Source organism: Aquarana catesbeiana, linkage group LG05 (genome assembly GCF_042186555.1).
Source record: "Aquarana catesbeiana isolate 2022-GZ linkage group LG05, ASM4218655v1, whole genome shotgun sequence".
Lineage (NCBI taxonomy): Eukaryota > Metazoa > Chordata > Amphibia > Anura > Ranidae > Aquarana > Aquarana catesbeiana.
Window position 1 is genome coordinate 608,365,734 of NC_133328.1, and position 13,554 is coordinate 608,379,287.

The window sequence follows — 13,554 nt, forward strand, 5'->3', positions numbered from 1 at the left end:
TCCCCACCCTGCTATACTATAAGCTCATAGTCGCTGTGAACTTTCACTTTGTAAAAGAAGAAGCCTCACTTCCATTTTTAATAATCTGTGTCCGATCCCCTGCATTCCTCATGGGAAGCTCATCTCCTTGTTAGCTGCATTTTCAGACAGCCATAGAGGGAGGACGGGTGCCCTTTCTAACCCCACAATAAGCCTTAGACAGCACATAAGAAGATGGGACAAAGTACTACATGTGTTTTGTCCCGAAGGAAACAGAACACATTAATAAAAAATGGATTAAGCCTAGCAGTGGTAAACTCATTGAAAAAAAAAAAGTTTCTTCCTGCAAGGCAATATTATAATGTGCTAGTATACACCGCATACTAGCACATTATGAGAGACCTACCTTAAAACGAATCCCTCCAGCGGCGTGCTGGCATTGTTGCAGAGGCTTCCATCTTCACCCAGCCTTCCTCCCGGGTTCCTGGGCTGGCAAAGGCTTGAATGGCTGAGCCGCGAAGACGTCACTTTGACGCATGCCCACGGGAACCTGGGGCACAGCACACAGCTCTGAAGGAACGGCACGGGTATGCTGTTCCTTCAGAACGCATGCGCCGGTGACGTCACGGGCTGCTCTTCACTAGAATATCTCCTAAACAGTGCACATTTAGGTGATATTTATTTTATCTATAGGTAAGCTTTATTTTAAGGACTTTGACAAAGCGCGTGCGGGCGAAACGTGTCATCACAGCAACAGACGAGCCTGCATTCCAAGTGGGTTCCTGCGGGTGTCCGTCTTTCATTTCACACTTCCTGCTGCTGCCCCGTAGTGAAGCCATCCAGGCGCGGCGATGTGCCCTGGCCTGGCTTCAGCGTTCACTCCACATTTCCTCCTGCCATCCAGGCGCCTGGATGGCAGGAGGCGAGCCGCTGTCCTCCAGTTTGGCTTCACAGACAACAGGCATCCATCTCCCTACAGCATGGTTATTGGCGCCCCTCCATCCATGCTTGTTCAGTGGTAGGTCTGGATGACATTAACCCCTCATTGCCCAGGTCACCAGTGTGGTATCATTTGCTTTTATTCCATTTATCCTTTTATAATGTGGACAATAGACACTATTGTTATATCTGTGGTTTGGTTCACTCACAATGGTTCCTTCACCTCAGGCCATCCAGGCTATTGAGCGCTGTCTACGTGTTTAGTTTGACATTATGTTGCATTTTCCAAATGTAAACTGTCAGCTGCACTAGCCCTGGAGCAGATAAACTTTTCTTTCCTGCTTATACAGCTTTTGATTGACAGCTCTTAGCGCTTGAGGAACAGTGTCTCTTTTTTCAAGCTTTATTTTAAGATTTCTTGTAGGTAAAAATAAAGATAGTTTGCTATTACTTTAAAGTAGAATTCCAGGCTAATTCTAACTAGTCGTGCATATGCTCCCTCTCCCCTTCTAACACCTATGCTGGCGAACCTGTGTAAGAAAGATGTATGTATTTACCTATTTTCAGTCCAGTGCAGTCATCTGATCCGGCTCCCCTGCGTCCGTTAACAGCAGCTGCAGGGGAGAGGAGAGACAACAGATAGGTGACTTAATCGGTCTAAGGCATTGCCAGCCGTTGTCGGCCAGGTGACCAGTAATAATACCATCTCCAAGAAAACAGGCGCTGAACCAGTCAGTAAAGGCAAACGTAATATATTGTCACCCGATACGGTAGGCAAAGAGGCAAGCATGAAAATGTATTAACAATGATAATAACACAATTGAGCATATTGAGTGATTAGTAATAAAGACAAGGCATTAGATAACACTTGGTGTACAGATCAGGATAAACAGTAGCAAGGTCACCAAAAGTGTGGCAATAGCTATGCAGGGCAATAATAAAGCTTAATTTACCAAATACAGGAGACTTTACTGCCGAAGTGTATTAATGGCGACTATGCTAGGCCTAGACTGACTAGATGTGCACTATCTTTAAAAATAAAAGAAAGGGAAGAAGGGATCAAAAGGGACTTGCAGGATGGTTTTGCTGGAGGGACATTCCTTTAATTTGTTCTTCTGCTGGCTATCATTGGGGCCCATCAAGAAGCAGTGGTGCACTTAACAACAGTTTTAGTAAACCAGCATGCAGTATAGTTGCAGTAAAGATGAAGTCAAGATGTGGTATAGGTACAGGTACAGTGTAGATGCGGGTCAAATGCGGTATAGCCGCAGCATAGGGTTGGTATGGGTGCAGTATAGGGTTGGTATGGGTGCAGTATAGGTTTGGTAGAAGTGCGGTATAGGGCAGGTATAGATGTGGTATGAGTTGGATGCATTTGGTGTCCTGCTCTGCTCTCAGTGGCTCCTTCTCTGCTAGCAGTGTCAATAATGGGCCGATAGCCCTCTCAACAGTTCCCAGGATGGTGCTGTGAATGCTCGCTGTAAAAGAGTGCCCTCAATCTCACCCTGAATGTCTCTAGTGATCAGTGGTGAAAAACAGGTGAGTGGACACTCCAGCCTCACTGCGGCAGCGGTGCAGGATCTCTGATGTGGGCGGTGCTGCTCTGCCTCCAGGTGGCCTCAGTCTCAGTTTCAGGCTCACATCCGCACTGGCAGGTGAATACTCAGACAGAGGTGCTATGTGTCTCTCTCTTTCTCTCTCTCTCTCTCTCTCTCTCGGACGCCAACTACAAGAACTTTCCCGGGCATACCATCCCAAACTACAACTCCCAGAATTCTTAGTGCTCTGCATAGAGATCTATAGGCTCGATTGGCTTTAGCTCTCCCCCTACTGGCCAGAGGAGTAAGAGGCAGCATAACATTAGTATCTCAGTAGAAAGTGTAAATCAGGCCATAGATGATACGACTTTCTTCCCTTCCACCATGGATGGCAGGAAAGAAAATTGCTTAATAATACCCACTGCGCTATTGTATTCTGCCAGCAGGGGGGGGGGGGGTGCAGGGGGCATTCCCAACTGGAAGAATGCAATGGTTACTGCTAGCAACTATAGCCGCTGGCCATAGGTGTGCGCACAGGGTGTGCCGGGTGTGCCTGGGCACACCCTTATCACCCCATGTGCATTAGTATTATCCAGGAGCAGCACCAGGTGGGTGGTTGGGGGTGCCAGTGACCAGTGTAAATGCCCCATTATATTAAAGTCTAGGTTCAACAGTAGGAACACGTTACACCCGTATTTAGGGTGTACCGTAATATGCTCTCAATCAACTGTCTCCCACCATCAGAGCCCCCTTTCTGTGACAGCAGGTGGCGTTCATGTGTGTTTGAACTTTGGGGTGCACACCCTAATGCAATAGGCTGCGCACACCTATGCCGCTGGCAGTAATCGTATGTGGAGAAATCAGACAAATTGGTTGTACCCAAGTCGATTGATGTATCAATTTGGGTACAATCAGCCTGCCCATACATGGATCAAAGTTTGCATGGCCTCTGCTGAACTGGCCAAATTTCGATCTATGTATGGCTGGCTTAAAGAGTAGCTCCACCCAAGCTGCAAAGAATTAAAAGTCAGCAGCTACACAAACTATAGCTGCTGACTTTTAATATTAGGACACTTACTTGCTCTGGAATCCAGAAATGTCAGCACCCCAGCCGATGTTTTCAACGGCTCTCATGTGCTGCTGCCACCCTTCATATTAAGGGAACCTGGCAGTGAAGCCTTGTGGCTTCACAGCTGGTTCCCTACTGCACATGCGTGAAGAGCGCTGCGTTTTCTGAATGGCCCAGTGGTGGAGGAAGGAGGGGGGGGGGGGCCGAAATTCACAATGGATCACACCACAGCGTGATCTCCCGAAAGTGGGAACAGGTACCTGTCAAAAACAAGTACCTGTCCCCCCCCCCCCTCCAAAAGATGCCAAATGTGGCACCAGAGGGGGGAGGAGTCAGATAAATGGAGCTTCCACTTTTAAGTGGTACTCCACTTTAAGTAAACTGATTGTAAAGGGGGAAATGTCTCCTTCTCCATACTTCTACCAGACTGAAGTGGATTGAAAATAGGTAAGTATATACATCGTTCTTACACTGGTTAGCCAGCAAAGTGGTTACCAGCCAGGAGGGCGACATTTTTAAGACTAGCTAAGATTAGCACAGAATTTTACTTTAAGTGAACAGTCTCTATTAATTTAATAAAGTAACCTCCGTATTGTTCCCTCATTGTCCTAGAGCAGGGGGTCTCCAAACTGTGGGCCAGGGGGCCAGATGTGGCCCTTTGCTTGCCTTTATCTGGCCCATGGGCACTATTCCTTCCCTTGATATGAGGCACCTTCCCTCCACTGACACCAAGAATGGGGCACTATTTCTCCCACTGACACCATTGATGGTGCACTATTCCCTCTCTATGACACCAACAATGGGGTACTATTCCTCCCAGTGACAACCAGAGATGGGGAACAAATTCTCTAACTGGCTTCAAATATGGGGCACCATTCCTCCCACTGACACCGGTGATGGGGTGTCATTCCTCCCACTGGCACCAATAATGTATTTTTATTTAACTCACACTGGCCAAGCATATGACATTGTTTACTCCCACTGGTCACAGTCTGGCCCCCCTAATATTTGAAGGGCAGTATACTGGCCCTTAATTTTGAAAGTTTGGAGATCAATGTCCTGGAGTGTTACAAAATCCACTGCAACTGGAATACTATTTGGCGGGGGTCAGCTCTGGGTTAGGCTTAACTGACCTTAGTTCAGCTCGGCAGTTCAATCAACAGATATTTTGATTGCTGTTGGGCTTTGTGAGGCTTAGCAAGGCTTCTGTACTATCAAATCAAAGGGACAGAAAAGCTTTCCAGAAATTCTCAGGAAGTGTCAGAATCCCACATTTGTTATAATCTATTTCTCTGATTTATTTCATCTTTTTTCCTTTTTAAAGGAAATCAATACTGTGTATATGATCATGGTAATTAGCAGTAAATGAATGTATGATGTGTTATTGATATCCTGCAGCAAAACACCTGTTCCAGTTGCGTGCCCACATGTACCAGGCTCGAGGGTTAATCGCTGCGGACAGCACCGGCCTATCAGACCCTTTTGCAAAAGTGACTTTTGTTTCGCACTGCCAGACAACAAAGGTAAAACAAAAATATAGTTCTTATGAAGTACATTAGTTTTTTTAGCTGATGATAATTTTGCTCATGTGTACATGGGGTGAAGCACAGTTCTTCTCTGAATCCCTTACATATCTGGATGGGGAAGCTAAGCAAGAAGGAATAGATTGCACACTACACTCTAATACTCTAGTGCAGAATTTCTCAACCAAGGTCCCATGGATCCCTGAGGTTCCTCCAGAGGTTACTTGGGGTTCATTGAGCAACGTCTACCTCTCAGATAAGTTTCCACTGACACCATTGATTTTTTTTTTTATCAGATTTTATTTGAAGACAATTTTATACAGTCACGTAAGAGGTTCCAATTAGATGTTAGTTCCCAGTAGCCATTTGAGGTACCTACCACCTTGGCCCAGTATCTCTTCAACTTGGGACATCGCCACATAAGATGGAGAAGGGGTCCTGAAGAATGACTGCACCTATTATAGTACAGGTTATCTCTCACCTAAATTGTATTTAAAAATCTGGGAGTTTTCTACATCCTATGCAAAATATACACTATATTACCAGAAGCTTTGAGACGCCTGCTTTTACATGCACATGAACTTTAATGGCACCCCAGTCTTAGTCCATAGGGTTCATTATTGAGTTAGCCTAACCTTTGCAGCTATAACAGCTTCAACTCTTTTTTGCAAAGGCTGTTGACAAGGTTTAGGAGTGTGTCTATGGGAATGTTTGACTATTCTTCCAGAAGCGCACGATGTGGACAAGAAGGCCTGGCTCGCAGTGTCCACTCTAATTTATCCCAGAAAGAACTTTGTGCAGGCCAGTCAAGTTCCTCCAACCCAAACTCGCTCATCCATGTCTTTATGGACCTTGCTTTGTGCACTGGTCCAAATCATTTGGTGGAGGGGGGGTTATGGTGTGGGGTTGTTCTTCAGGGGTTGGCTTGGCCCCTTAGTTCCAGCGAAGGGAGCTCTTAAGGCATCAGCATAAGAAATTTTGGACAATTTCATGCTCCCAACTTTGTGGGAACAGTTTGGAGACGGTCCCTTCCTGTTTCAACATGACTGCGCACCAGTGCATAAAGCAAGGTCCATAAAGACATGGATGAGCGAGTTTGGGGTGGAGGAACTTGACGGGCCTGCAAAGAGTCCTGACCTCAACCTGATAGATTAAATCTTTGGAATGAATTGGAGCGGAGACTGTGAGCCAGGCCTTCTCGTCCAAAATCAGTGCCTGACCTGAGATCTAACCTGACCTGACCTGAGTCAGGTCAATCTATGAGAGGGAGAGAGAGAAAACCCATTGCACAGATAAATGTCATCTGCAATACTGCCTATATCCCTCTCCCATTGTCCTCTACAAGGTAATGGGAATCTCAATAAGAAGTGGTCTAATAACGCCATATATGTGGCAGAAATCAAACCCCTCGTAGACACTAATGAACTTTTTAGCTATCTGTAAGGGGGTAATTCTTCCCAATGACCACAAGTGTAAGGGGCATTCTTCCCAATGACCATCACGCAAATGTATTATGAGTTGTAGATATATTAACTTTTAGCAGAGGTTCCCTGAGACTGGAAAATTATTTCAAGGGTTCCCCTGTGTTGAAAAGGGCTGCCATAGTGCCTAACCAGTGGCTCTGGGGGCCCTTTGACTCTTATTGTAGGTCCCTACAGATGGTATTCTGTGTTTTCTTTACCTAGGTGCTTATTCTGGCCTGTAAAGGGAACATATTCTTTAGACTGGGTCCTAGTAGTTAAATAGGAAGTAAACTTCCATGGATTGTTTGTACCTATAGGTAAGCCTATAATAAGGCTTACCTATAAGTACTGTAAATACCTCCTAAACGTCCACTGTTTAGGAGATACTTACTGTATATGCTGCCGATGATATCATCGGCGCATGCGCTCTGAAGTAATGGCCACCCATGCCGTTTCTTCAGAGCCCTGTGCCGTGACCAGCAACTCCCGCGTGCATGCGCATGAGTGACGTCACGCGGCTCCGGCCAGTCACGCAGCCAGAGTCCGCGGTCCCGGAAGAAAGACGGGCAAAGATGGATGCGGCCTCCAGTGGTGACAACGAGGGCTTCCTTTGCAAGTATATGTCACATAATGTGCTAGTATGCGATGCACCTTAGCACATTATGTCTTTACTTTGCGGGTCAGGAAAAAGAGAAAATAAAGGAGGCAACGTTTACTTCCTCTTTAACCCTTTTCGGCATACCCTGGCATCCTTTTAAAAAGTTCTGAGGGCGGGAAGGATCGCCGATCATGTGAGCACTGTCACAGTGGTCACATGATCAGAAACCGGTCCCACCGGCTACTGATGTTTTAATCAGAAAATGGCTGGCGACTCGGATGCTCTTGAATAAAAGTCCTTTATTTGGTTATAATGGGTACACGGGTACAGGCTACACTGACGCGTTTCGGCTAAGAAGCCTTCATCAAAGCAACTGATGTTTAGTTCAGACAGAGAGCTGTCTTTGACAGCTTGGCATTTGTGCTGGGAGCGCCCAGTGAGTGTGCTCTCACCATATAAACATGGGCCGCCCAGCAAGGCCTACAGTGGGTATAGAAAAAAATCAGGCCCCCTTTAAAAATCAAATTTTTTTGCTTTGCAGCCTGAAAAGGAATGGTGTCATTTGGATGGTGAGCTGTATTGGATTTAGGCCAGACATATCGTTTGGTGTTGAGGCCAAATAATTCAATTTTAGTCTCATCTGACCACCTTAAATGCACCTTGAAGATTCTGAGGCCACATGGAAAAGGGTGTTATGGTCAAATGAGACTAAAATTTTATTATTTGGCCTCAACACTGAACGATATGTCTGGCGGAAATCCATTACAGTTCACCATCAAAATAACACCATTCCTACAGTAAATCATGGAGGTGGTAATATCCTGTTATAGGGTTGTTTCTGGAGCACTTGTCAGGATAGAAGGAACAAAGGATGGGGCAAAATACCATCCAATTCTTGAGGAAAATCCGCTGCCCTCTGCCAGAAAGTTATTAATGGGAAGAAGCAGTATAGTCAGTGTTTATCTGGCGCTCCAGATGGAGTAATCCTTAGGGGTATAGTCTGTGCCTGTAATAGCTGGATGGTGATGTATCTATAGAAAGGGGTATTAAGGGTTAAAAGGGAAGGCAGCCATCCTTCAGAGTGTTCCAGAACTCTCCAAAACATGTAAGGAAAAAACGGGGGGGGGGGGGGGCGCCGACCTGAGTGTAGTATTAAAATGATGACTTTAATAGGCTAAGATTAAAAACACTTACAAGATGATAGAAGATGCATGCTCGTCAAAGTTAAGTGCATGTGGAATGCCAGGACTGCACTTTACTTTGACAAGCATGCATCTTCTATCATCTTGTAAGTGTTTTTAATCTTAGCCTATTAAAGTCATCATTTTAATACTACACTCATGTCGGCGCCTCCCCCCCCTCCCCCCATTTTTTCCATCAATGGGAGGAAGGTTTACCTTCCAACATGACAATGACCCAAAGCACACAGCAATAATGAGCACACAGTGGTTGGAAGAGAAAAAAGGTGAATGTCCTTGCATGCCCTAGTCAGAGCCCAGACTTAAACCCCATTGAAAATATGTGGAATGACTTGAAGACTGCAGTCCACAAATGGTCACCATCAAATTTAACTGCACTTGAGCAATTCTGCAAAGCAGAGCGGGCAAATATTGCAGTCTAGATGTGTAAAGTTAGTAGAGACAAATCCCAACAGACTAAAGGCTGGAATTAAAGCAAAATGTGGTTCAACAAAATACTGACATTAAGGGGGTGATCCTTTTCCCAACTCAGCAATTCTGTTTTTGAATTTTTTTTTATTTTTTCTGACATGTTGGTGTTATATCTTTCACTTGACTGTTATTAGTTGCATTGAGTAAATACAGCTGGATAAAACAAGAACTGTATCTGTCTTCATTTCAGGCTGCAAAGCAACAAAATGTGATTATTTTAAAGGGTGTGATTTTTTTCTATACCCACTGTATGTACAGCATGTGGCTATTAAAGCCTGCCCCCTTTCCGCCACATGTACATGTTAGCCAATCATAAAAGAGTTAAAGGAGAAGTTTGAAGTATATAAAAAAAAACAAACATATATACTCACCTCTGTGCTGCAGCATTGACGCGACACTTCAGCACTGCCATACTGGCATTTAGACCAAGAGCTGAGCGATCACATGACCGCTGATTAGTCAATTCTTGGTCTGCTCGCAGTGAAGAACAGTGACTGTCAGTCAATGCTCCACACTCTGCTCTTCCAGCACTTACTGGAGTGCCAGTCTTATAGGGCGTACACACGGTCGGACATTGATCAGACATTCCGACAACAAAATCCATGGATTTTTTCAGACGGATGTTGGCTCAAACTTGTCTTGCATACACACGGTCACACAAAGTTGTTGGAAAATCCGATCGTTCTGAACGCTTTGACGTAAAACACGTACGTCGGGACTATAAACGGGGCAGTGGCCAATAGCTTTCATCTCTTTTTTTATTCTAAACATGCGTGGCACTTTGTCCGTCGGATTTGTGTACACACGATCGGAATTTCCGACAACGGATTTTGTTGTCGGAAAATTTTATCTCCTGCTGTCCAACTTTGTGTGTCAGAAAATCCGATGGAAAATGTCTGATGGAGCCCACACACAGTCGGAATTTCCGACAACACGCTCCGATCGGACATTTTCCATCGGAAAATCCGACCGTGTGTACGGGGCATTAGGAGGAGGTAGGAAGTGGCTGGTTCTGGATCTCAGCTGCATGTTGAAAGGTAGAGCCAGCTGTCAGTCAGGCAGATGGGTAGATCCCAACAATATTGTCAGGATCCCTCTGTAGCCTGGCACAGTTCTGCCCTGTCAGCTGATAGCAGACAATAGCCCATAATCAACTGGTTCTGGGTCACAAGAGTACATTAGTAAATCTACTCTTGTGACCCTAAAGGGAAGAAAACCCAAAAAAGGTTTGGCCATACTTCTCTTTTTAAATGATTTGGTTTATTTCTTTTGCACTAACTTTTTTACTACATTCTGTTTATTCTGACCATTCTTTAGCACCTTAAGCCTAGGTTCACACTGACTTCGGGAATAAAACCATGTGAGTTTAGGTGAATTTCATTTCATTTTATTCCTGCATGTCAGTCCCGATTTCAGGGGTGATTTCAGGGCCATCTGTGCGGGTTTCTGCTCAGATGTTAATGGAAATCGCATCCCGAATTCACCAAAAGTAGTACAGAAACTACTTTTGTGAATCGGTGCGGCGCTGCAAATGCGGCGTTGCACTGATTCGGGCGGTGCCATTGCCGGCAATTCCCTGCTGATTTGGCATGCGATTTTGACAAATCGCATGGCAAATCACATCAATGTGAACCAGGGCTTAAGCCTCGTACACGGATTTTCCGCAGACAAAACCTCGGACTTTTGTCCAAAGGCATGTGCCTGGATTTTGTCTTGCATACAAATGGCAAGGAATTGTCGGCCAACAAACATGAACGTAGTGATGTACTACAAGGTTATTCAGCTCTTTAGCGCCACCCTTTGGGCTCCTTCTGCTAATTTTGTGTTAGTAGAAGCTTGGTGAGTGTTGATTTGCGCTTTTCATTTCGCGCTTTTCATTTCGCGCTTTTCAGTTCATTTCTGAACGGGCGTTCGTCAACCAGCCATGTTGCGGAATCGGAGGAGATAACGTGTTATTTGTTATTGGCCTTGGAGTTATTGATTTGACCCAAGTCCACTCCAGGAACAGGAGGAGGAGGATATCTTGGACAAAAAATTGGTTGCTTTATTAATCGCGACCCATTATATCATATGCCTTTGCTGCAGGAGCTCCAGGAGAATAATCCAGATGATTTTCGGAATTATCTCCGGATGACGGACCACTGCTTTCACCAACTCTTGGCATTGTTAACCCCCTATATTAGGAAGCAGGACACGTGCATGAGGCTTTTATTTTATTTTTTGGTTGAATAATAATGATTTGATTTGGTATATTTTCTATATTTTTGGATGCATAGAATGCACTTTTTGGTTAAGTTCTATGGGCAGATAGCATGTCTAATTTTATTTGTTTTCTTTTTTTAATGCACAATAAAAAAATTGTGTAGAATAATACTTGGCTATGTGTTTTACTTCAGTTTGGGAGTAGGCAGTTACATTTAAAAAATACAATGTAAAATTGACAAGGGACACCAACATAGTTGTATCTTTGATCTTAAAAACTACGGGATAATGGTGTTGTGGTAACTTGCACAAAAAAAATAAAATAAAAAAGCATAATAATATTATTCTTGATATCACTAGAAAAAAAAGCCTTTGAAAATTCATTTGCAATAACTCCATCAGTATCACCAGCAAAGCAGCTTCATTATTATCCCATTAAAGAAGAAGAGAATTGTGCGCTGGATTTCGACATTTCATAATTTGCCGCGTCACGAATGTTAATTCTCCATTATGAACGCTAGTTTACAAGACCGACCGCTTCTGGCTCGTCCTTGCTTCCCAACATGCGTGTTTGTACTTTGGACTTTTGTCCGACGGACTTGTGTACACGCGCTCAGAAAATCCGACAACAGACATTTGTCCGCGGAAAATTTTAAAGCCTGCCATCCAACATTTGTCTGCGGAAAATCCGACAACAATTGTCCGATGGAGCGTACAAACGGTCAGATATTCCGTCAACAGCTTGTCATCACACAATTCAAGGTGGAAAATCCGATCGCGGTGTACACGGCTTAAGACTAGGTTCACTCTGGCCAACGCTCTGTGGTAGATTGCTTTTCAGGGTGTGGTTAAGCAGCAGCTGTCAAGCATTCAGGAGGGGATCCTGTCACAACCCTGCTGCTTCCTAAATACTTTTTTTTTGTTTGTTTGTTTGTTTCTCTGTTGCTGAACATCAGTTTATATTGGGGCTAATGTGCCGCAACCGCAAGCCAAGTTTTGACCTGAATGGCCAAATGTGACAGGTGGTGCCGCCTGTCAGCTTGGCACGGTGCATTAAATTTGCTGCAGCCACGGCATGTGGACAGCCTCATCCAGCTGTATTTTTGGTCGGGCCACTCGTGTGGAAGAGGCTTTGGTGTTTTAAGCTTGTTACATGTTAGGCGGTATTGTTTTATGTCACACATGTTCCTGATGTCCTAATATTGGTATTTCTGCCCCACAGGTTATTTCACAGACGCTGTCACCCACATGGAACCAGATGCTGCTATTTAACAACATCATCTTGCATGGAGAGTTACAGGACATTGTGGATGACCCCCCAAACATCGTCATAGAGCTGTATGATGATGATGCGTTGGTAAGGAATAAAGCCAATATTTACAGCGGTATTAAAACCAAAACCAAGAATATAATGCAGCTTACCAATCATTGGATGTGATGGCTGCATTTGTTTTCTTTTATTTTGCTTTTTCCCTCCGTTTTCACCTGGGGATCTGGCCAGTAATACACCTCCTATATTAGTGAGATAACTCTGGATGAATGAGCACAGGAGACAGCAGCGTTGTTAGTCTGGAGGGGGCCGTAGTGTTAAATGTATTAGCAGATTTAAAAACAGTAACTAAGCCAAACTCCAGCTCACACTTTATAATCAGTTACAGCAAACAGGTTTTGTTTTTTTTTATTTTGGGATAAAGATTTTACGTGCATAAATAAAAGCTGAACATTGTAAGCACCCATGCCATTGTTAAGTGGTTTGTCTCATTTATGTTAAGTGATACATTCTGCTGGAGAGCTTGAGCTTATCAAACACAGTACTTGCTGGCTCAAACACCAGATGAAAATAGAAAAATAGAAAGCCTAAAAAAGAAAACGAATGCGGCCATCACATCTAAGAACTGGTAAGCTGCAAAATAATGTTTGCTTTTGGGTTTAATACTGCTTTAATTGATTTCAAGTTGAGCTAGATAATGGGGTAGATTGGATTCAAATGTTAATGCATAAAAAATAATGTCACATATTACTGAATCAACCAAAGGCAGTGGCGGCTGGTGTTTTTTTTTTTTCTTGGGGGGGGTGGCAAATAACCACCCCCCCACTGGTTGGTCTGCAAACAACCACCCCCCCGGCACTTACCTCATGGGTTGTGGGCAGGCTCCTATGGGCAGCAGGCAGTGGCTGGGTTGCGGACTCCCACGGGTGGGTTGCTGGCTCCTACGGGCGGGTTGCGGACTCCTACGGGCGGGTTGCTGGCTGCTACGGGTGGGTTGCTGGCTCCTACGGGCAGGTTGCGGACTTCTAACGGCAGGTTGCTGGCTCCTACGGGCGGGTTGTGGACTCCTACGGGCGGGTTGTGGACTCCTACGGGCGGGTTGCTGGCTCCTAGGGGCAGGTTGCTGGCTCCTACGGGTGGGTTGCTGGCCCCTACGGGCGGGTTGTGGACTCCTACGGGCGGGTTGTGGACTCCTACGGGCGGGTTGCTGGCTCCTACGGGCGGTTTGCTGGCTCCTACGGGCGGGTTGCTGGCTCTTACGGGCGGGTTGCTGGCTCTTACGGGCAGGTTGTTGGCTCCTACG

At 45.0% G+C, this 13,554-nt stretch overlaps 1 protein-coding gene across 3 annotated transcripts in view; it reads left to right on the plus strand.

Moving 5' to 3' along the window:
- The window catches only part of FER1L6 (fer-1 like family member 6), a 274,276-nt gene that overhangs the window by 168,839 nt on the left and 91,883 nt on the right, over positions 1–13,554 (plus strand). For all 3 annotated transcript variants that reach the window (XM_073632222.1, XM_073632223.1, XM_073632224.1), the window contains exons 20-21: positions 4,924–5,048; positions 12,204–12,338. In XM_073632222.1, coding sequence (XP_073488323.1) covers positions 4,924–5,048; positions 12,204–12,338 — 260 coding nt within the window. The remainder of the gene's footprint in view (positions 1–4,923; positions 5,049–12,203; positions 12,339–13,554) is intronic.